Source organism: Salvelinus alpinus, chromosome 18 (assembly GCF_045679555.1).
Source record: "Salvelinus alpinus chromosome 18, SLU_Salpinus.1, whole genome shotgun sequence".
Classification (NCBI taxonomy): Eukaryota; Metazoa; Chordata; class Actinopteri; order Salmoniformes; family Salmonidae; genus Salvelinus; species Salvelinus alpinus.
In genome coordinates, this window is record NC_092103.1 from 23,772,158 (window position 1) to 23,797,241 (window position 25,084).

Here is a 25,084-nt window from a genome sequence, read left to right on the forward strand (position 1 = left end):
TCAGTGGCAGGAACACTGCTCAAAGACTCATTGCGCTTCGGCAGGGCAGCCGGAGCATAGCTGATTACGCCATTGACTTTCGGACGCTCACCGCTGAGAGTGGTTTGAATACAGAGGCACTTCACTCAGCCTTTCTGAACGGACTCAGCGAGGTTCTCAAGGATGAACTGGCTTCCCGGGACAACCCTGACACTCTGGATGAGCTTATCGTTCTGGCCATCGGGATTGACAACCGGCTTCGGGAACGTCGTCGTGAGAGGACGGATGGGCTCCGAGTTGTTTCCAGTGTATCGGGTTCCGCTGAGGGAGTCAATTCTTTGTTTGTTCCACTGCCTTATCCGCTTGTCCTGTACCCCATCAGAGTTCTCAATTAGGCTATGGGTTTCCTTCATATCCTTCAGAGGAGCCGATGCAATTGGGAATCACCAGACTTTCCGCTCTGGAGATAAGGCGCAGGATTAACGAGCAACGTTGTCTTTACTGTGGACAGTCTGTACATTTCCGTGCCTCCTGTCCTGAGCTGACGGGAAACGGGATGACTCGTCAGTAGACGGGAGAATACTGGCGAGTCAGATACAGTCTCCAGCTGCCGACACGGTACGCACCTTGCTTCCAGCCAACCTGCGGTGGGACAATGGGCAGTTGGACTCTGGGGCTACCGGCTGTTTTCTGGATCACACATTAGCTCGCCAACAGGAGCTGCCTCCCACTAAGCTGGACATTCCGTTGTCGGTCACTGCGCTGGATGGTCAACGCCTAGGGTCTGGGAAGGTGAAGCAGCTCACCATGCCATTTCAGCTACGAGTTCTGGATTATCATGTGGAGTTTATCCAGTTAAATTTGGTGCACTCTCCTGAGCTTCCCCTGGTTCTTGGACATCCGTGGCTTTCTATCCATAATCCTCAAATTGACTGGCCCTCGGGAAGAGTTATGGGATGGAATCCTTCATGCCAGTCCACCTGCCAGCAACTCTCTCCACATCTTTCCGTCCCTGCTCGTCTGGAGGCTTCTGAATCTCCTGTTCCCCCGACTGGGAATGACAAGCCTGATCTTTCCCGCATACCTCGGGATTACTGGGATCTGTGTCAGGTCTTCAGCAAACAAAGGGCCAGTGAACTGCTTCCTCACAGATCCTACGATTGTGCCATCGACCTCCTGCCTGGCACCACTCCTCCGAGAGGAGGGCTGTAATTCTCTCTCAGGTCCAGAGACTGTTTAAATAACATTACCATCAAGAACCGTTGCTCTCTTCCTCTTATGTTGTCAGCCTATGAGAGACTCCAGGGAGCTATGGTTTTCTCAAAATTGGATTTACAGAACGTGTACAATCTGGTGCGCATCAGACAGGGAGACAAGTTGAAGACAGCGTTCAACACCCCAAATGGACATTATGAGTACCGTGGCATGCCGTTTGGACTTACAAATGCCCCAGACGTTTTCCAGGCCCTGTTTAATGATGTGCTGCGCGACTGCCTTCATCAGTTCGTGTTTGTGTACCTGGATGACATCCTCATCTTCTCCAGGTCCATGGTTGAACACATCCAACATGTTCGCCGTGTTCTTCAAGGACTCCTCTCATCACTTGTTCGTGAAGGCCGAAAGTGTGAGTTTCACGTTCCTCAGATCTCCTTCCTGGGGTACATCGTGTCTCAGGGCTGTGTACGGATGGACTCCCAAAAGGTAGAAGCAATGGTCAACTGGCCGCGACCCAGCACAGTCAAGCAAGTCCAACGTTTTTGGGGTTTTGCTCATTTCTACAGGAGATTTGTGAGAGACTTTAGTTCGGTGGCTGCGCCATTGACAGCGCTCACAAAGGGCTCGGCTGGGCATGTAAGCTGGACCCCTGCTGCTGAGAAGGCGTTCCAGGGCCTGAAACGTCAGTTTTCTTCTGCACCCATTCTAGTTCATGCAGATCCTTCTCTTCCCTGGGTGGAGTACGCACACAGCACTCTCCAGTGTTCCTCCAATGGCCTGTCACCATTCCAGGTTTTGTACGGATACCAGCCTCCTCTGTTTCCACATCAGGAGATTGAAGTGGCGGTTCCATCCGCTCAACATCTCTCGTTGCCGCCGGACCTGGAAGAAGGCTCGGTCAGCGTTCCTGAGGTCCTCAACTCGGGTTCAACGTCAGGCCAACCGTCATCGCCGTTCGAGTCCTCTCCTGCGTCTACTAGGGATCTGCGTCTGCGCGTGGAATCAAGGAGGTTGGCACCCAGGTATGTTGGGGTATTCACGGTTCTACGGCGCATTAATCCAGTGGCCTATTGTCCTCGTCTTCCCCGGTCCATGAGGGTTCATCCCATCTTCCACATCTCCAGACTCAAACCTGTGGTGTTCAGTCTTCTGGTTCAGGCCACTCGGCCTCCACCTCCACCTCACATGATAGCGGGACAGCAAGCCTACACCGTGCGACGCATCCTCTCCAGTCGCCAGTTCCGATGTTGGACTCAGTATCTCGTGGACTGGGAAGTTCCGGTTCTGAGGAGCGATCCTGGGTTCCGGCTTGGGACATTCTGGACCCCGGACTCATTCGGGGTTTCTGTCGACGTTCAACTACCCCTGGTGGAATGTCAGGAGCCGTTCCTTGTGGGAGGGGTCCTGTCACAGTTTCTGTGTTATTTGATTGTTGTTTCCTTAGGTTACCGCTGGAGTGCACCCTTAACCTGTTTTCTATTTTCCTGGTTACCCTGATTATTACTTTTTGGATTCACCTGTGTTTAATTACCTTCTCTGTTCACCTGGTTGGCCTGCATCTTTGCTTAGGTCTCATGCTTTATTACTGTGTTCTTGTGTGGTTGCCTTGTTTCTGTTAAGACTCTAAATAAAAGTTCTGGATTTACCCTTACCTCTGCTTGCTGTGTTTCTCTGTGCCTGGGGTCGAGTTCGTACTAGCATTATTGTTACAGTACCTCTACGATAGACTAAACACACGAGACAACATCAGTCTGTTCTATCAATGTGAAGCTGACTGGGGATGGAGATGTAGGGTGGACATGGTATGGTAGAGAGTACAGTACTAGGATGGTATAGAACATATACATACCTGCTTTGCATACAGATGTAGGAACTTAGTGTGTTCACTCGTTTGTTACTGAGAATTTTCCTGCACTACAGGAAATGCAAACTTGTAGTTAATTCAAGGTTTAAAAAGGCTTCTAAAGTCTGTAATTTACACTTTAAAATGTCAGACTTGATTTGCAAAAAAAATCTATTAATTATAATCTACATAATAATTCACATTTCCTGTTGCTGCAGGGTTATTTTCCTGCTGTAGCAAACTGGCTCAAGATCCTACATCTGTAATACAGTCTAGTCCATGGCTGATGATGCACATGATTTTGAGAAATGTGTATTGGATATCAGGGAGGATGTGGGTTGGATGTGTGGGGTTACTTTAAAAAATGGGTGAAACATTGCACGAACACCTGCATGTGGACCTCTGTGCTTGGATGTGTGTTCAGGCCAGGGTCATGGGGAGGGGAGGATGATACCATTACTAGATTGCGTGGTAATGGACAATTGGACAGTTAATTAGCCAATGAGTTGAGTCATAGGGTCATGGAAGGGGTCATCAATGGGTTAACAATGGGTTGACAGCAGCTCGTAACATCTGTCCAAGATGTACCTCAACCCAAACATAGGGTTAGTAAAGAGAAGGGGAGTAGAAGGTCTGCCTTTATGGTGTTATAAGCATGCTCTGAAGCTTAACCAGCAAGAGCAGGAGGTAGATTGGATACTGAGCTGCTGTAAGCTGGTTTGTGTGTGTGTGTGTGTGTGTGTGTGTGTGTGTGTGTGTGTGTGTGTGTGTGTGTGTGTGTGTGTGTGTGTGTGTGTGTGTGTGTGTGTGTGTGTGTGTGTGTGTGTGTGTGTGTGTGTGTGTGTGTGTGTGTGTGTGTGTGTGTGTGTGTGTGTGTGTGTGTGTGTGTGTGTGTGTGTGCATTAGAGAGCTGAGAGAGATGGATGGTAATGTTGCTGACAGCTACATGCCTTTATCCTCTCTCACTCGCACACATACTCACTCACACACACACACACTCTCTCTCTCTTGCTCTCTCGCCTGCGTTTTAGTGCCAATCATATGCCTTGCTCCTGTCTGCTTGCTCCTGCTCTCCTCTCACCTGTACTGTCTGTCTGTCGAGACCAGGGAGAGTGTGTTTTTATACACACTAGTACTGATCTGTACTGTACAAGAGTCCTGAGGACACTGGATGCAGAGCTGGACTTTTCCTTCCCACGTTTGTTGGTTTGGGCTGTAGAGCTCAGAGAGGAAGTATATATTTTCTATGCTTCTTTACCTGGGGGGGTTGCATTGTAAAGTAGCACCCATTGATTATCTATTGACTTATATCCAGTCTGGCCGTGCTGCATGGTGCAAATGAAATCATCCCAGAAAAGATATTGAATCCATGTACCCTTCTGGAGATAAGATTCTGGAGTAGAGCAGAGGGTCATGGGGCAGAGGCTTGGCTGGGAGTGTAGTGGGCAGAAATATTTTATATGTGTATGATATACAGTATATTATATACACATCACATGCAATTCGTAATAAGACTAAGCAATTAGCCTACTAAAATGTTTATCTGACTCTATAAAGATAATTAAAATAAACAAGCAATCATTAGGCAATGAGTTGATGTTCACTAGCAAGAATTGGTCTGAGAATTGTCTATATCATAGGCTAGATATTCAATTAATATTGTACAATGGATTCACATACAAGGTATAAAGCTTAAGTTACAAGGAATTAACAAGCATTACAAGGCATTATTCTAAGCATATACAGTACCAGTCAAAAGTTTGGACACACCTACTCATTCAAGGGATTTTCTTTATTTTTACTATTTTCTACATTGTAGAATAATAGTAAAGACATCAAATCTATGAAATAACACATATGGAATCATGTAGTAAACAAATCAAAATACATTTTATATTTGAGATTCTTCAAAATAGTCACCCTTTGCCTTGACGACAGCTTTCCCACATATGCTAAGATCTCGTTGGCTGATTGTCCTTCACTCTGCGGTCCAACTCATCCCAAACCATCTCAATTTGGTTTAGGTTGGGTGATTGTGGAGGCCAGGTCATCTGATGCAGCACTCCATCACTCTCCTTCTTGTAGAAAATAGTAAAAAATAAAGATAAAACCTTGAATGAGTAGGTGTGTCCAAACTTTTGACTGGTACTGTAGATCCTACAGTTAACTTACAGGATAAGAGAATTGATCATACAACCTTCCTCTATTCACTGGATACAGGATAAGAGAGAAAACAAAGGCATTTAATTAAATTCATAACATCTGAAGGTATAACCTTTCAACCCAAAACCAACCACCATTGACTAATAAAACAATACCAAGTTTACAGTAACCTTAACAATCCCAGGCCAAATTTCCAAAGTGTGTCACATTATTTAAAGGCTTGTGTGAGAGATGAGACCTATGTAAATAAGACAGAATTCCTGAGAGGATAATAAAACCTCTTTGAGAATAATTTAGAGTTCACCCTGTACAGATACAAGTTACCAGAGAGATCATACATCCATATAGATAGCATCAGAGGTATCCTTAGTGAACAAGTTTCACGTAGATACCAAACATGTATAGTATAGTATTATTCTATCACATTGAATATTCAGTCCTCTGAATACTGTAACAGAGATATTTACATGTTGGCCCCTCAGAGGAAAAAGGGCTGACTAGTCCTTGGGCATTGTACTTTGTTCCTGAAATATTAGCCATGCAACTCCTGGTGTCAGAGAGCACATAAATTAGGGCCATACCTACAGGAGCTGTGTTGGGAGGGACACACACTCAGTTAAGTACAGCAGAGTCCACCCTGCAGAGTTCCACAGATAGATACTGTAGATATATAGTATTGTCAGTGGGCTAGCACCCCTAGCGTGTACTCTGTGAAGGTTATTCTCCAATGGGCTGGATTCCCATATTGACAAAGTGAAGGAAAGGGTATTTGGCCTGGAGTGAGTAGCAGAATCAAGACAGAACTCACAGCAAATCCAAAACAGGCTCTAACTTTAGTAACTTGAGTTTCCATCTGAGATTTACCCCAGTAAACCCCAGTACATAACAATGGCTAACTGTGAACTTTAACACCTCACAAAGCAACTCTCTTGATGATACAGAGGTTGTTGATTTTGCTCGCCCCAAGACTTTATCAAATCAAATGTTATTGGTCACAGACACATATTTAGCAGATGTTAGTGGCCAGTGATTCCAAGTCTATGTATAAAGGGAAGCGGCCTCTAAGGGTCAGGGTTGCGTAACCGGCTAGTGATGGCTATTTAACAGTCTGATGGCCTATAGATAGAAGCTGTTTTTCAGTCTCTCGGCCCCAGCTTTGATGCAGCTGTGCTGACCTCACCTTCTGGATGATAGTGGCATGAACAGGCTGTGGCTCGGGTAGTTGATGTCCTTAATGATCTTTTTGGCCTTCCTGTGACATCGGTTGCTGTAGGTGTCCTGGAGGGCAGGTAGTTTGCCCCCTCTGGAGAGCCCTGCGGTTGCGGACGGTGCAGTTGCCGTACCAGGCAGTGATACAGCCCAACTTGAAGCTTTCCACCTTCTCACACTCCTGATCAATGCTTAATTTGATTGATCAGGATCCGGCAACTCTCCGTCTTGGACTGTTTCGTTCCGGAACCTATTTGGCCAGATCCGGTACATCTCGTGGCATGAAAAATAATGTTCACTTTTTGCAATGTAAAAAAATTATAATTCTACGCAAAAAAATATAATTCTACGCACCCCCCCGTGGACGTAGCCATGGCTGTGTGAGAAGCTCGCCTGTATCTCTCACAGAACTAGAATGAGATTTTTTTTCTATGATCTCTCTGCTGTGATAGACATGAGCCTGCAACTCTCATCTCTCCAGCGTTGCACTTCATCATTTATTACCTTATAGAATAATAGACACGGGAAGGGTTCTGGAGTACCTAAATTTGCCAACATTATAGAATTACTGCTGTCTGTTCAGAAAGAAATTAAATAATTCAGAATATCCTATTACACGATGAGAAGGCCAATTATTTAGCCACAGAGGATCAATAGCTTTTTTCTTTAATAGCCTAGCTGTGGATTGTGTGTAGCCCAATAACACGGCATAGCCTACAGTCGGGAACGTGCAGCAAATCTGTCAGTGAACAAACAGCATGCAGACAAAACAGGCCTTTGGCAATATTTAAAATCCAATTGCACAGGTTGGAAAGCAAATGGCTCCTGCTGAAAAGAGAAGACTTTAATCTGTCTGCTGTAGGCTACCAAAATATTTGATCTATTTCCAAATATTGTTTTAGACTTTTGACACAAACGCATCGGCAATCACCAGTGAGTGAGCTGCGCATCAGTGGGGGAGTCAGTGAAACTGGAAAGCATTCTTAGGACTATTATTTCCTTGTCAGATTGTAGCCTACAATATTTGTCTCCACACACCTAGGCCTAGGCTATTGATGGATTCAAGACAATGTAGTTTATGTTGATTTCAGATTCTCAGTTTGTCAGTGTCAAAGTAGCCTGTCATTTTGATAATTTGTGCGGTTTTAAAAAAGATTCTGCCAAAGTCTCCAGTCATGTAAAATTACATAGAATTGCATGAATTGCATTTATAAAGGGCCACATTTTCCTGGGCCTTAGGCTACAAAATAATGTCCAAAGCTGAAGAACATCGGAGTTGGAGTTGCTGGAGTTGTAGGAAAACCCATGGAAAGCAGGAAGGAAAACGCTGCACACTGCTGCTCATGCTCCCAGGTGAAATGTATTCATAACAATGTTTCGCCCCTTAGGTCTTCATCAGGCATCCAAATCCCAGGAGGGGGTGGAAGGTATTATATATAGTGGCACTACTCAGTGACATCACTTCCTGAAACAGCCTTATTCTAAAATGGATTAAATAAATAAAAATCCTCAGCAATCTACACACAATAACCCATAATGACAAAGTGAAAACAGGCTATTATAAAGTAAAATAAAACAGAAATACCTTATTCAGACCCTTTGCTATGAAACTTGAAATTGAGCTCAGGTGCATCCTGTTTCCATTGATCATCCTTGAGATGTTTCTACAACTTGATTGGAGTCCACCTGTGGTAAATTCAATTAGAGAAAAAACCAAGCCATGAGGTCGAAGGAATTGTCCGTAGAGCTCCGAGACAGGATTGCGTCGAGGCACAGATCTGGGGAAGGGTACCAAAAAATGTCTGCAGCATTGAAGGTCCCCAAGAACACAGTGGTCTCCATCATTCTTAAATGGAAGACGTTTGGAACCACCAAACTTCTTCCAACTGGCCACCCGGCCAAACTGAGCAATCGGGGGAAAGGGCCTTGGTCAGGGAGGTGATCAAGAACCCAATGGTCACTCTGACAGAGCTCCAGGGTTCCCCTGTGGAGATGGGAGAACTTTCCAGAAGGACAACCATCTCTGCAGCACTCCACCAATTAGGCCTTTATGGTAGAGTGGCCAGACGGAAGCCACTCCTCAGTGAAAGGCACATGACAGCCCACTTGGAGTTTGCCAAAAGGCACCTAAAGACTCTCAGACCATGAGAAACAAGATTCTCTAGTCTGATGAAACCAAGATTGAACTCTTTGGCCTGAAAGCCAAGCGTCACGTATGGAGGAAACCTCGCACCATCCCTACGGTGAAGAATGGTGGTGGCAGCATCATGCTGTGGGGATGTTTTTCAGCGGCAGGGACTGGGAGACTAGTCAGGATGGAGGGAAAGATGAATGAATGGAGCAAAGTACAGAGAGATCCTTGATGAAAACCTGCTCCAGAGCGCTCAGGACCTCAGAATGGGGCGAAGGTTCATCTTTCAACAGGACAACGACCATAAGCACACAGCCAAGACAAAGCAGGAGTGGCTTTGGGACAAGTCTCTGAATGTCCTTGAGTGGCCCAGCCAGAGCCCGGACTTGAAACTGATCGAACATCTCTGGAGAGACCTGAAAATAGCTATGCAGCAACGCTCCCCATCCAACCTGACAGAGCTTGAGAGGATCTGCAGAGAGGAATGGCGTCATACCCAAGAAGACTTGAGGCTGTAATTGCTGCCAAAGCGGCTTCATCAAAGTACTGAGAAAAGGGTCTGAATACTCATGTGAATTTGATATTAAAGTTAATTTTTAACAAATTTGCAACATTTTCTAAAAACCCGTTTTTACTTTGTCGTTATTGGGTATTGTGAGTAGATTGATGAGGGAAAAAAACAATTTAATCAATTTTATAATAATAGGGCAATTGATAGGCCAATTTCAGACCTGAATGGCGTAAGGATAAAGATTGATTGGCTGGTGAGAGCAGGGGTTGGTGGACCCAGCTGTTGGGACATGTACCCGTAACAGCCCCAGCATTAGTCAGACAGATGACACAGCCTCCTAATCACACTGTTAGCCCAGTTCATCACCCAGCAGACTGCCTCCTGCTCGTTAGCGGCTAGATTAATCACCTAAACAGATAGGTGGGGAAAGCAGAGCAGCCTCCCTCCCTCCTTATCTGTCTGTCTACTGCTCTAATTCACTTCCCAAAGGATCCTACTGGCTGGCTGTCTGTCTGGCTGGCTAGCTGTCTAGCTAACTGGCTGGCTGGGTTAACATGCTGCAGTGGAAGAAGGAGACACTCATGATAAGCATCAGTAACTCTGTCAACATGACCTTACTGTACCTTCTGATTCCTATCTGAACCGACATTCAATAAAATGAGTACAATGGGGCTAAGAATAAGCATGGATAAGAGTGATAGGTTAGACACAGTATAGGTTGTCCACAAGTGTCCAGCCAAGATAGGTGTTAGGGATACAGTATAGGAGAGGAGAGAGTCGGGTGTATGTGAACCAAAGGACAGACCAAAAGAACCTAAGGAAGCCCCATCACATGAGCATTATACCATAGCTGGGTGATCCAATGATAAGGCTGTTTCCATAAAGAGATACCTATAACAAGGGGACACCACATGAATCCCTCCCCTCTCCCTGTGCTGCCATCATTAGAGCTGTGATTGACAGCTGAGATAGAGGAAGAGGGACCTCACTCCTGACAAATTATTATCCTATTATTATCCTAAATCCCATAAATTCACAGATATGTAACTTTGTGATGAGCTTTTTTACCTCTCAGTTGTTATTCAGCCCAGTGTGTCAAAGTTGAAGAATAAAGGCACTGTTAAGTTCCTGTGTCAGCGGTCACTGAGGTGTGAGGATAATTCTTCAAATTTTCTCTTCGTCCTAGACAGTTTAGAAAAATCAAATCAAATCAAATGTTATTGGTCACGTACACGTGATTAGCCGATGTTATTGCGGGTGTAGCGAAATGCTTGTGCTTCTAGCTCCGACAGGGCAGTAATAGCTAACAAGTAATATATAACAAATTACACAACATATACCCAATACACATAAATCTAATTAGATATGAATTAAGACTATATACATATATGGATGAGCGATGTCAGAGCAGAACGGACTAAGATACAGTAGAATAGTATAGAATACATTATATACATATGAGATGAGTAATGCCAGATATGTAAACATTATTAGTGACTAAGATACCGTAGAATAGTATAGAATAAAGTATATACATATGAGATGAGTAATGCCAGATATGTAAACATTATTAAAGTGACTAGTGTTCCATTCCTTAAAGTAGCCAGTGATTTCTAGTCTTTACCTATAGGCAGCAGCCTCTAATGTGCTAGTGATGGCTGTTTAACAGTCTGATGGCCTTGAGATAGAAGCTGTTTTTCAGTCTCTCGGTCCCAGCTTTGATGCACCTGTACTGATTTCGCCTTCTGGATGATAGCGGGGTGAACAGGCAATGGCTCGGGTGGTTGATGGCCTTGATGATCTTTTTGACCTTTCTGTGACATCGGATGCTGTAGGTGTCCTGGAGGGTTGGTAGATTGCCCACGGTAATGCGTTGGGCAGACTGCACCACCCTCTGGAGAGCCTTGCGGTTGCGAGCAATGCAGTTGCCGTACCAGGCGGTGATACAGCCCGACAGGATGCTTTCAATTGTGCATCTGTAACATTTTGGGAGGGTTTTAGGTGGCAAGCCAAATTACTTTAGCCTCCTGAGGTTGAAGAGGCTCTGTTGCGCCTTCTTCACCACACTGTCTGTGTGGGTGGTCCATTTCAGTTTGTCAGTGATGTGTACGCCGAGGAACTTGAAGCTTTCCACCTTCTCCACTGCATCCTTTGCTGTTTCCTGAAGTCCACAATCATCTCCTTTGTTTTGTTGACATTGAGTGAGAGGTTGTTTTCCAGGCACTACACTCCCAGAGCCCTCACCTCCTCCCTGTAGGCTGTCTCGTCATCGTTGGTAATCAAGCCTACAACTGTTGTGTCGTCTGCAAACTTGATGAATGAGTTGGAGGAGTACAGGAGGGGGCTGAGCACACACCCTTGTAGGGCCCCTGTGTTGAGGATCAGCAGAGTGGAGGTGATGTTTCCTACCTTCACCACCTGGGGGCGGCCCATCAGGAAGTGCAGGACCCAGTTGCACAGGGCGGGGTCGAGACCCAGGGCCTTGAGCTTAATTATGAGCTTGGAGGGTACTATGTTGTTGAATGTTGAGCTGTAGTCAATTAACAGCATTCTTACATACTGTAGGTATTCCTCTTGTCCAGATGGGATAGGGCACTGTGCAGATTGATTGCATCGTCTGTGGATCTATTGGGGCGGTAAGCAAATTGAAGTGGGTCTCGGGTAGCAGGTAAGGTAGTGATATGATCCTTGACTAGTCTCTCAAAGCACTTCATGATGACATAGGTGAGTGCTACGGGGCGATAGTCATTAAGTTCAGTTGCCTTTGCCTTCTTGGATACAGGAACAATTGCCATCTTGAAGCATGTGGGGACAGCAGACTGGGATAGGGAGAGATTGAATATGCCCGTAAACACACCAGCCAGCTGGTCTGTGCATGCTCTGAAGACGTGGCAAAGGAATGCCCACAGTCCTTGGTAGTGGGCCGAGTCGGTAGCACTGTGTTATCCTCAAAGCGTGTGAAGAATGTGTTTAGCCTGTAATGTGTTTAGCCTGTCCGGAAGCAAGACGTCGATCTCGGCGACGTGGCTGGTTTTCCTTTTGTAGTCTGTAATTGTCTGTAGTCCCTGCCACATATGTCTCGTGTCTGAGCCTTTGAATTGCGACTCCACTTTATCTCTATACTGACGTTTATCTTGTTTGATTGCCTTGCGGAGTGAATAACTACACTGTTTATATTCTTCCATATTCCCAGTCAGCTAGCCATGGTTAAATGCGGTGGTTCGCGCTTTCAGTTTCGCGCGAATGCTACCATCTATCCACGGTTTCTGGTTAGGGTAGGTTTTAATAGTCACAGTTGATACTTGGTACATGTCCTATACACTTCCTTATAAACTCAGTCCCCGTATCCGTGTATGCGTCTAGATTATTTTCGCAAGCTACCCGGAACATATCCCAGTCCATGTGATCAAAACAAACCTGAAGCGTGGATTCCGATTGGTCAGACCAACGATGAATACTTCTAAACACGGGTACTTCCTGTTTGAGTTTCTGCCTATAGGAAGAGAGGAGCAAGATGGAGTCGTGGAGGGCGGGTGAGTGCCTTGTAAGCATTCCAGAAGTTTGAATAGCAATGGTCGAGAGTCTTAGCAGCGCGGGTAGTACAATCGATATGTTGATTGAACTTCAGCAGCCTAGTCCTCAGATTTACTTTGTTAAAATCCCCAGCTACAATAAATGCAACCTGTGGTTTCCAGTTTGCATAAAGTCCAGTGAAGTTCTTTGAGTGCCGTCGTGGTATTGGCTTGAGGGGGGATGTAAACGGCCGTGTCAATGACGGAGGAGAATTCTCTTGGGAGATAATATGGTCGGCATTTGAATGGGAGGTATTCTAGGTCGGGTGAACAAAAGGACTTGAGTTCCTGTATGTTCCTAGAATTACACCATGAGTCGTTAATCATGAAACACACCCCTCCACCCTTCTGCTTCCCGGAGAGATATTTATTCCTGTCTGCGCGATGTACTGAGAATCCTGTTGGCTTTATCGACTCCGACAGAGTATCTCGAGAGAGCCATGTTTCCGTGAAACAAAGTATGTTACAGGCCCCGATGTCTCTCTGGAAAGAAATCCTTGCTCTAAGCTCATCAACTTTGTTATCTGACTGAACATTAGCGAGAAATATACTCGGAAGCGGTGGGTGGTGTGCGCAACTCCTAATTTGAACCAGCCTCTAGTGCCTCTCCTCCTCCAGTGATGTTTTGGGTCGGCCTCTGGAATAAGTTAAATTGCTCTGAGGAGAGTGAACAAAGGATCTGCTCCAGGGAAGTCGTATTCCTGGTCGTAATGCTGGTAGTCCTGGTGAGTTACCACTGCTCTAATATCCAATAGTTCTTCCCGGTTGTATGTAATGACACAAAACATTTCCTGAGCTAATGTAAAAAATAAAGCAGAAAAAAACAAATTACTGCAAAGTTTCCTAAGAGCTAATCGTGATGCTGCCATTTCCGTTGTTCACCATCATACAGATGGATGTAGGTGTAAGGGGCAGGGGCAGTCCCCTTCAGAGGAACAAAGACAAGAGGACCTGTCTCGTCAGGGCTGATAGAGACTCACACAGGGGTCTCTTTTAATTTAGGAAACTCTCTTTGGAGCTTGATGTGCATGCGCGCGCACGTGTGTGTGTGTGTGTGTGTGTGTGTGTGTGTGTGTGTGTGTGTGTGTGTGTGTGTGTGTGTGTGTGTGTGTGTGTGTGTGTGTGTGTGTGTGTGTGTGTGTGTGTGTGTGTGTGTGTGTGTGTGTGTGTGTGCGCGCGCGCGCCTGCCTGCCTGTGTGTGCATGTGTGTGAGCATGTGTCTGTCAGTAAAGAGAATCTGTGTGTGTGTGTGTGTGTGTGTCAGTGGAGAGAGAAAAACAGCTTGTCTCAAATCGGGGCCAGGGAGCCATGGGAGGTGAATCCTGATGACAGATTTAAGTGGGAAAGAGAAAAATGACTTAGTTTCAGCACTCTTAATCTGAGTCATCAGACTATGGGAGAGGCAGTGCAGGAGCTGTGGCTGGACTTGCAAATTAAAAGTCAACATTTGAGTTGCGTTTGGAAGACTTCGGGGAGGCCGGCAGCCAGTGCTTACTGTATATCCATCTCCGGTCAGAGTCACGGACTGCTCATCCCTGTACGGACTACCTAATGGTCAGCCCTCAAAAAAGACTGCACTTAGTCATCCATCAAATGAAGGTGTTCATTGCTCAGAAATCCTGCCATGGACAAATTGAGAGGGATGGGGAAATGGCACAGGAAATAAGCTGCCGTTATCAGACCCTCTGTAGCTTATTGATGACCTAAGCGACCCTGAAAGCATTTGTACAGTGTTTCCTATCTAGTGTGTAGTAGGGCTGGGCGGTACACCATATTTTACTATATACTGGTATTGATGCACGGTATTTACAGGTTTGGTTTCTTAAACTGGATAGGCCTTGTGTAAAGTAAATTTTTATAGTTTACTTCGCCACTTAAGTCATCTCTCTCTGCTCTCTCTCCATGCCGCGTTCCACACAGACCTAGCCCCGCCCCCGTCGCTCAAGGAGCGCATTTGTTGTTCCTCGACCACGAGACACTTCGTTCAGTCTGCAGGGTCAATGCAGCACATGCAACAATGTTGATGACAACGATGCTGTTTTCACTTTGCTTCTAAATATAAATTCACTAACGTTCTATAATTACACTATGCGTTTGTGTTTCTTATATCTGCAAACAGCTAGTTTGTCTTTTCTTAGAAAGTTGGGCCTAAATCTTGTTAGCCGCTAATGCGAAACGCTAGTTAGCTACCTGGCTAGCTAGCTATTAAATGTACTGAACCATAGCAAACGTAATTAGCTATACAGCCTAATAATGCCAGTGATGGTGTAAACATAAATCAACATGTTGTTAGTGCAACAGTATCTTCTAAATCAAAGAGGAATACGTGAAGCATGGATATGTTCGCTACATGAAGTAGCTAAGAGAAAACGTTCAATTCCTACCCTGTCATAATAACTCCTCCCTGGCATTTTAATTTGTTGTCATGTCGAACAACACTATTCTATTATAGAATTAGAATAATAATTATATTTCCATGATTCCTACAGTTCACCCAAGTGTTTTGCTCTAAATTGCAAGTAAATTCGCAATTGCAACATTTGGTTAAAAATAAGGCCTAGGTTGTTTGCCAATATCGTGCAACCCTACGTGGCAGTGTTGAAATGATCTCATATTAGTGCAGGCAATTGAGAAATATATATTTTTAATAAAACAATCAGAATGGAGAAAGACTCATTGAAATCACTTAGAATGTATGTGTTGCAACTCTAGGGTCACTCATTACTCATGAAGCTTTTATTACTTTTATTATTAAAGAACAGAAAATACCATCAAATATCATCATTACATACCGTGATATGATATTTTGACCATATCGCCCAGCCCTAGTGTGCTTTAGCATTTAGATTCTGTTCTGGAGAATAATGCATGCATCTTGTGCATGCGTCTAATGCATGCGTGCGTGCATGCGGGTGGAGTGCGTGCGTGCATGCGGGTGGAGTACGTGCATGCATGCGGGTGGAGTGCGTGCGGGTGGAGTGCGTGCGGGTGGAGTGTGTGTGTGCGGGTGGAGTGTGTGCATGCGGGTGGAGTGTGTGCGTACGGGTGGAGTGCGTGCGTGTGGGTGGAGTGCGTGAGTGCGGGTGGAGTGCGTGAGTGTGAGTGGAGTGTGTGTGTGCGAATGGGGTGCGTACGGGTGGAGTGCGTGAGTGCGGGTGGAGTGCGTGAGTGTGAGTGGAGTTTGTGTGTGCGGATGGGGTGTGTGCGGGTGGCGTGCGTGCAGGTGGAGTAGGTGCTTGTGGAGTTTGTGCGTGCGGGTGGAGTACGTGCGTGCGGGTGGAGTGTGTGTGGAGTGTGTGTGCGGGTGGAGTGTGTGAGTGCGGGTGGAGTGCGTGCGTGTGGGTGGAGTGCGTACGTGTGGGTGGAGTGCATGCGTGCGGGTGGAGTGCGTGCTTGCGGGTGGAGTGCGTGTGGGTGGAGTGCGTGCTTGCGGGTGGAGTGTGGGTGGAGTGCGTACATGTGGTTGGAGTGCGTGCGTGCGGGTGGAGTGCGTGCGGGTGGAGTGCATGCGTGCGGGTGGAATGCTAGTGTAGTACACCCTCTTCCAAAATTCTACCACTGTAAAGTCCCTCAGTCAAACTACAGCTCAGGGTCAATTATCCCTTTGTGTGTCATAACCTTATGTCTCCACAAGGATTTACAGTGCTCACACACACACACACACACACACACACACACACACACACACACACACACACACACACACACACACACACACACACACACACACACACACACACACACACACACACACACACACACACACACACACACACACACACACACACACACACACACACACACACACACACACACACACACACACGGATAGCCTCCAGTTGCCATGCCCTGTCAGCACAGCCAATGATGTGACACCATAATGGTTCCAGACTCATCCAGGCTGGTGAAAGTGTCAGAGTCAGAGTCAGAGTCAGGGCCTGTGGTCGAAACAGCAGTCTGTCACACACAGAAAGGTTACCTCTGTCTGTCTTAAGTTTCTAAAGCATAGAAATAAAAAGTAATTGTAATTCTATGGTCTAAATTTCTCAAGGTTCTATCGTCTATTACTCACCTCCAAGAATTGGAAAATGTTTGTTTGTGCGGTTTGCTCTTGCTTTGTGCACTTGCATTGTGAATGTCAAATAAAGGTTTCACAATATTACTAAAGTATTTATTCATTAAAAGGTTTTTATCATACACACATTATGTTGGACTTCGCCAGCGGGTATAGAAATTCTCAGCATAGCAATCATATTTCCTACTTAATGCTATTCCTAGACCGGCTCCAGGGCCATGATGGTCAATGTATTTTTAATGTACTTGCTCAGATAGCGGGTGTGAACACAGCCAATGTCATGGGATTCTAGAGCTCATCTGTGATGCAGGGGAGGCTGCCTCTGACCTTGGCTAGCAGGCTGCTATTACCCACCCTTCCACTACTCCCCACTCCCTGACTTCACTGCCCTCCCCGTCCCTGCATCAAAAGCTATTGAGCATGTGAACTATCTATGGGTTCCTTTAGCCATATACACTGAAGAAAAATATAAACGTAACATGTAAAATGTTGGTCCCATGTTTCATGAGCTGAAATAGAAAATCAGATATTTTCCAGATGCACAAAAAGCTTATTTCTCTCAAATTTGGTGCACAAATTTGTTCACATCCCTGTCAGTGATCATTTCTCCTTTACCAAGAGAATCCATCCACCTGACAGGTGTGGCATATCAAGAAGCTGATTAAACAGCATGATCATTACACAGGTGCACATTGTGCTGGGATCAATAAAAGGCAGTATAAAATGTGCAGTATTGTCACACAACACAATGCAACAGATTTGTTACGTTTTGAGGGAGCATGCAATTGGCATGCTGACTGCAGGAATGTCCACCATAGCTGTTGCCTGAGAATTAAACGTTCATTTCTCTACCATAAGCCACCTTCAACGTCATTTTAGAGAATTTGGCAGTACGTCCAACCTGCCTCACAACCGCAGACCACATGTAACCATGCCAGCTCAGGACTTCCACATCCGGCTTCTTCACCTGCGGGATCGTCTAAGACCAACGACCCGGACAGCTGATGAAACTGTGGGTTTGCACAACCAAAGAATTTCTGCACAAACTGTCAGAAACCGTCTCAGGGAAGCTCATCTGTGTGCTCGTCAACCTCACCAGGGTCTTGACCTGATTGCAGTTTGGCGTCGTGACCGACTTCAGTGGGCAAATGCTCACCTTCGATGGCCACTGGCACGCTGGAGAAGTGTGCTTTTCACAGATGTATCCCAGTTTCAACTGTACCAGGCAGATGGCAGACAGCGTGTATGGCGTTGTGTGGGCAATGGTGGTGCCCCATGATGGTGGTGGGGTTATGGTATGGGCAGAAATAAGCTACAGACAACAAACACAATTACATTTTATCGATGGCAATTTGAATGCACAGAGATACCGCGACGAGATCCTGAGGCCCATTGTTATGCCATTCATGCGCCGCCATCACCTCATGTTTCAGCATAATAATGCACAGCCCCATGGCCTGCATACTCACCAGACATGCCACCTATTGAGCATGTTTGGGATGCTCTAGATGACAGCGTGTTCTATTTCCCGCCAATATCCAGCAACTTCGCACAGCCATTGACGAGTAGTGGGACAACATTCCACAGACCACAATCAACAGCCTGATCAACTCTATGCGAAGGAGATGTGTCACGCTGCATGAGGCAAATGGTGGTCTCACCAGATACTGACTGGATTTCTGATCCACACCACTACCTTTTTTTTACGTATCTGTGACCAACAGATGCATATCTGTATTCTCAGTGAAATCATGTGAAATCCGTAGTTTGGGGCCTAATACATTTATTTCAATTGACTGATTCCTTATATGAACATTAATTCAGTAAAATCTTTGAAATAGTTGCATGTTGCGTTAATATTTTTGTTCATTGCACATATTGAGTAGCCAGGAACATTGGCTAATGGTAGTTATATGACTCTGGTTGCTAGGAAATAGAAAGAGGAGAATGGAAGAGAGAGGGCGAGAGTATGACTGCCCCACTGTTTATTCAAATCCTATTACTGCTGTAGCAGAGGGAGAGACAGAGATACGAGGGAGAGAGGGAGAAAGAGAGTGAGAGAGAGAAGGGAGGAGAGTGCCTCGAAAGCTATTCCTGAAAGCTCATTTTGTGTCTTTCTCCTCTCTCTCATCTCTCCACAACTCAGTTCAAAGATGTTGATGCATTTGAACGCTATGGTCAATCTGTTTTCCACTGCGAGGGCTCACCAAGCCATGAAATGGAAAAGGAGATACAATCAGTGGGTATCTGCAAACAAGCCCTATACTCATTCATGAACTGACAACCTGTTGCCATCAGCTAACATTTTGTTGACCAGTGAATGCAGCTCTGCCAGTGTACTTGTACAGTATTCTAATGTTGACCTTTCCTCTCCCCCTCTCACTCTCTCCTCCTCTTATCTTTTTTCTCCTCTCTCGCCCTCCTCTCGCCCTCTTTTCCTCTACTCCTGTTCCTACTTTCATCTGCTTCCACTCTACTTCTCTCATCCTCTCCTTCTTCCCCTCTCCTCTTCTCCCACTTGGTCTCTTCCTCTCCCTCTTCTCCTCTCGTTCCTCTCCACCTCCAGGATACGTACCTTTCCTAAGGAGTCTCCTCTGTTGGGTCGAGATACGGTACGGGCTCTCATGTACTACGCTCTCAAGGTCTGGAGTGACATCTCACCCCTCAACTTCCATGAAGTGGCGGGCAACGACGCAGACATCCAGATCGACTTCACCAAGGCTGACCACAACGACGGGTACCCCTTTGACGGGCCGGGGGGCACTGTGGCACACGCTTTCTTCCCCGGAGAGAGGTTCACGGCAGGGGACACCCACTTTGATGATGATGAGGCCTGGACCTTCAGATCACCAGGTGAGTGGTTGGTAGTTTACTGTGCCTTCAGTGACTAGTGTGTATTGTACATGGATTGTATATGTGCTATACTGTTCATCTGTTCATTATATTTATTTGTATGAAGTACATTTCCAGAAGTTTGTGTCTGCGTGCGTGCGTGTGTGCGTGTGCGTGTGTGTGTGTGCATGAGTGCATGTGTGCGTACAATGCCCAGTGACACCTCACGGCTCTAGCAGTTGGTTGGTCAGCCATGGGTCACTCAGTCTGACTAGCCGCTCCCAGACTCACAGATGCTCTCATTAATCATTAAGTCCGCCTGCTGCTGCTAGGCTGATCGACTGCCCACCACTTCCCCCTCTTCCATCTCCCATTCTCATCAGCCTGAGCAGACTCAAGGTGCCCCCCTCCATCTCTCCCTTCCTGTCCATCTCTGATGGAGAAACTAATGCATTTTCTGTTATGCCCTTACCTCTCCTTCCTGCCTGAGACAGAAGGAGGAAGAGGATAGCAGGTGAGCATAGACAGTGTTGGTTAATGTCTCTTTTTCTCAAGTAAGGTAAAAGAGAACGAGCTCCCCCTTCGTCTCCCCACCTATGATGAGACTAGAACTACTGAGAGCACCCAGAGATCCAGATCCTACAGTTTATAGAGTCATATTCCACTCTAGCCAAGCCCAATACCTCCACATCGCTTGCCTTGATAAAGATAGAAAGACAACCAAACACATCTGGAGAGGTGAAGTGATGTAATGCGTGATGTATGCTGGCCCCATGACCTATCTGACAGGACAGATACAGTACATCACCCTCCCAAAGATACACCAAACCAGACCTCAGTGTGGGGGGGTGGGAGAGGAGCAGGGCTGCGTGATGCAGACTGACCCAGCTGGTGTGCCATGTTGATGGGGCCAGGCCGCCAGGCCGTGCCCTGGTCTCCCCCTGTCCTGCAGGAGGCCTCCTGGACAGCGGCTCAGTCTGCTCCAATTAGGGCTCCCAACAGGCCAGACCAGGCAGGCAGCAGATGCTTACATGGCGCCTGGAAGGTGGAGTACAAGGGGAGGGAGGGGAGAGACGGTGGTGGTCAGGGGAATACACTTAGAAGATGGGCGGATAGAGCGGTAGATTCACTGATGTGGGAGAAAATGGAGGAAGGAAGATTATTGAAAAATCCATATTTTCTCCAAGAATCTCACATCATTGGCACACTGCATGAATAAATTATGATGATGAGGAGGAAGTGAAGGACAATGGTAATGATGAAAATTATGATTTACCCTTCTCAACCCACACAAGGAATGAGATCGCTCCAGTATTTGCTTATGATATGAATCCTTTAACTGAAACTATTGAATGCCCCACACCACCATCTAGATTTCTAGTATAATTTCATTGCCTGGATTGAACAAGGAATTTAGTCCTCTATTTATTTGTGTTTGTTTGCCTTGACTCTCTGGCGGCAGACGTGAGTCGCCGAGTCAGAGGAGCCAGTTAATTAAACAGCTCTTAATTTCTTCTCAGCTTCACAGTCCGTCGGGTGGACACCACGGCTCTTAGTCCCTCCACTCAGTAGGCTGTGCTAACCACGAAGCTCTCTTACTAAAACTGACACCAATGCCTTGCCTTGGTGAGTGTTATGTATGTGTCGTATGGTAAATGTTGTGTTTACGACACTGAAGGATTGTGTGCTTTGACATGCGTACCGAAAATGTTGTTGGTGCTTTGGGTTAGATAAGGGAGTTAAACGTTAACTAGTTGTCCCTAGTTTTCTGTCATAATAGCGAGTCATACAGGTGATTCTTTTATCAAGGTGCTTTTTAGACAGTCTGCAACAGGATTCAAGGCCTGGCCTTGGATCTCTTCCCTATCCCCTCCTAGATATTGGAGTGGGTTGTTGTTCCTGCAACTTTCGAACAAGAAGATAATCTTTGGAGAAGTTGTAAACTTGTAAGGTCAGGAGCTAGAAGTGAAACATGGCAGTTCAGCAGATTTCTGGGGCCCTAATCTTCTTAAGAAGGATGGACCTTATCAGAGAAATAAGGATTCCAGTAATTGCTTTCCCTCTCGCCCCTCTTTTCTCTCTCCCCTTGCCTGTTTTCTGAAAACGTATCCCAGTGTATTGTTCTTGGCAGAGCCTTAGAACATTCCCCCCTATGAGGGCCATCTGCTAATGTGTTGTAATTAGCAATGAATTGAATCTGGGTGTTTGGAGAACAGCGTAGCTACCAGAATGCTAAATTCTCCATTTAAGTTTGCTAGCATTCTGCTCTCCACTGGTTGATTGACAGGGGAGACATCCAATGGGGTGGCCGGGGCAGACTCTCGGGGTCCGGGTCACATAAGTGGAGCCAGGGAAAGGCTGTTTTTGTTTTGACAGCAGGCAGATTGCTTTAATTAATTATCTCTCCGCTGGTTGCTCGCTAATGCAGAATGATTATGCTGGCCGAAACAAAAGGCTCATTAAGCAGGTGTGTTTTGATGACATTCGCTATTTGGCTTTGGTTCGCTATGCGTGTGCACGCGTTAGTGTGTTCATGTTTGTGTTAGTGAGAGAGAAAGAGAGAGGGAGAGAGAGAGAGAGAGAGAGCGAGAGAGACAGACAGACAGACAGACAGACAGACAGACAGACAGACAGACAGACAGACAGACAGACAGACAGACAGACAGACAGACAGAAAGAGAGAAAGAGAGAAAGAGAGAAAGAGAGAAAGAGAGAAAGAGAGATCAAGAAAGAGAGAGAGAGAGAGAGAGAGAGAGAGAGAGAGAGAGAGAGAGAGAGAGAGAGAGAGAGAGAGAGAGAGAGAGAGAGAGAGAGAGAGAGAGAGAGAGAGAGAGAGAGAATGAAATTATAGTGTAGAAGGGAGAAATTGCTCCACACTGCTCATCCACAATATCAAGCTGTCAGTCAGTCACTTAGTCTCCCTGCTCTGGCTGACTGGCTCCTCAGCTCCTCAGGGACCAGGCTGCACACCATGGCCAAACAGGCTGTACTCCATCACCACCACCACCACCACAGAGGAACAGCAGCCCTCTCTTGAGGAATGAAGAGAGACATCAGAATGGGGCGCTATTCATATTTGGAGATGGAGTAACAGGGCATGGAGTGAACTAAAGCGTCCCTCTCTCTCCCCCGATTATATCAGGTTCCACAAAGCTGATAGCATTTTGGCTGAGTAAACAGTCACAGGGCTGAACCAGATGTAGTCTAAAGGGAATATGGTCTGTTCCTCTCATCACACACATAGCCTTTACTATCATCCTCCACAGACCTCCTAAAGCCTACCAAGCAGGACCCTGGCCAGCTGTGGCTTGCTTTTAGAGGGTCCCCAGCCTGCACTCTTTCTCTCCCTCTCTCTGCACCGCCTGCTGCTAACCATCCCAGACCAGACACCTCTTTTACCAGCAGGGTCCAACTGAATGAATACAGCATTTAATTGAATCTAGAACATCAGCCAAATCTCTGTGTGGCAAGGTTGGACACAGGCAGTCAGTCTGTTGTGTAGTCACAGGGATGAACACCACAGTGACTCTGTGTAAAATAAATGGCACCGTAGATACCATGACCTCCCTGCTTCCTTCCCCCTCTCTCCCATCCTCTCTTTCGCACATCCTCCCTTCGTCCTCCACCCTGCATACTCCTTGTAAATTAAATGGTACCATAACCTCCCTCCCTCCTTCCCTCCCTTCCTCTCATACATACTCCATTTCTCCACTACATTTCTGCACAATGTGCTCCTGTAGATTAGGACATGTATTGGGCCTTCAATCACCCTGGTGACAAACCAGGAGGGAATATACCAGCACCTCGCTCCATTGTCTGTGTTTGAGTATGACGCTGAGGCGCAGCCAAGCCTGTGCTAATCTAAGGCTAGCCACGCACACAGAGACAGGGAACCTAGCTAGCTGTGGCATGCTGACACACACACCACACCAACGAGTTTGGTGGATGGTGGAGCCGCAATCTAAATCTCTTAGCCGCAGGTTTGAACTCTTAGTCTCGCTTAGCAGAGCCAGACGAGCAGGTTTTCTTTCTTTTTTTTGCAAATTCTGCCGAGGAGGGAAGAGGTGTTTTTAGCCTGCTGTAGTCGCTCCAGGTGTCCCTGCATGCTCTGTGGATGACAGCTTGTGGCTCAGACTGTATTTCCATAGCTATCTCTCTATGCTTTGTGCCTAAAAGCATTAAAAGCGTTTGTGCCTGACTGCTTCTCCTCTTAACTCTAACAATATGGAGATGAGTTCAGAAGTAAGAGAAACACACTCTGCAATCCCCACACTTGATAGTAGAGGTGTAGTAGGTCAGTCCAACACTCAAAATGGAGAGTTGAGAAGGTAGTAATAGCATTCTTCTGTCTGTCAGTGAGGTGTGTTTTCATGATATGAAAGCCATATCAAAGCTTTTCTCTGCTCCGATGGATGGAGAAATCTCATTGTTATCTTTCTCACGTCGATCCTCCCTCTCTCTCTTTCTCTCTCTCTCTCTCCCCTCAGACTCTCACGGGATGGATCTGTTTGCGGTAGCAGTGCATGAGTTTGGTCATGCTATTGGCCTGGCCCACACTTCAGCCATAGAGTCCATCATGAGGCCGTACTACCAGGGCCCTGTGGGGGACCCACTCAAGTACAACCTCCCCTATGAGGACAAGGTCCGTGTCTGGCAGCTCTACGGTACGTACCTCAAATCGCCTCACCATCATGGGAAAAGGGCTGCTAAGGGGTATACAGTACATAGCGACATAACACCACAGCTGCTTCTTACCCCGCAATGTTTCCCAACACTGAGTGTAATACATACAGTGCATTCGGAAAGTATCCAGACCCCTTGACTTTTTCCACATTTTGTTATGTTACAGCCTTATTCTTAAATTGATTAAATCGTTTTTTTCCTCCTCAATATACACACAATACCCCATAATGAAAAAGCAAAAACATGTTTTTAGATTTTTTTTGCAAATTTATAATAAAAAAACTAAACTGAAATATCACATTTACATAAGTATTCAGACCCTTTACTCAGTACTTTGTTGAAGCACCTTTGGCAACGATTACAGCCTTGAGTCTTCTTAGGTATGACACTACAAGCTTGGCACACCTATATTTGGGGAGTTTCTCCCATTCTTCTCTGCAGATTCTCTCAGGCTCAGTCAGGTTGGATGGGGAGCGTCGCTGCACAGATATGTTCAGGTCTCTCAAGAGATGTTTGATCGGATTCAAGTCCGGGGCTGGTCGGGCCGCTCAAGGATATTCAGAGACTTGTACTGAAGCCACTCATGCATTGTCTTGGCTGTGTGCTTAGGGTTGTTGTCCTGTTGGAAGGTGAACCTTCGCCCCCAGTCCGAGGTCCTAAGCGCTCTGTACTTTGCTCCGTTCATCTTTCCCTTGATCCTTACTAGTCTCCCAGTCCCTGCCGCTGAAAAACATCCCCACAGCATGATGCTGCCACCACCATTCTTCACTGTGGGGATGGTGCCTGGTTTCCTCCAGACATGATGCTTGGCATTCAGGCCAAAGAGTTCAATCTTGGTTTCATCAGACCAGAGAATCTTGAATGTGCCTTT

At 46.2% G+C, this 25,084-nt stretch overlaps 1 protein-coding gene across 1 annotated transcript in view; it reads left to right on the forward strand.

The window, feature by feature from the left end:
* LOC139544027 (matrix metalloproteinase-17-like) overlaps positions 1-25,084 on the forward strand; it is a 100,570-nt gene that overhangs the window by 55,561 nt on the left and 19,925 nt on the right. The window contains exons 4-5 of the mRNA XM_071350699.1: positions 19,265-19,551; positions 24,018-24,194. Coding sequence (XP_071206800.1) covers positions 19,265-19,551; positions 24,018-24,194 — 464 coding nt within the window. The remainder of the gene's footprint in view (positions 1-19,264; positions 19,552-24,017; positions 24,195-25,084) is intronic.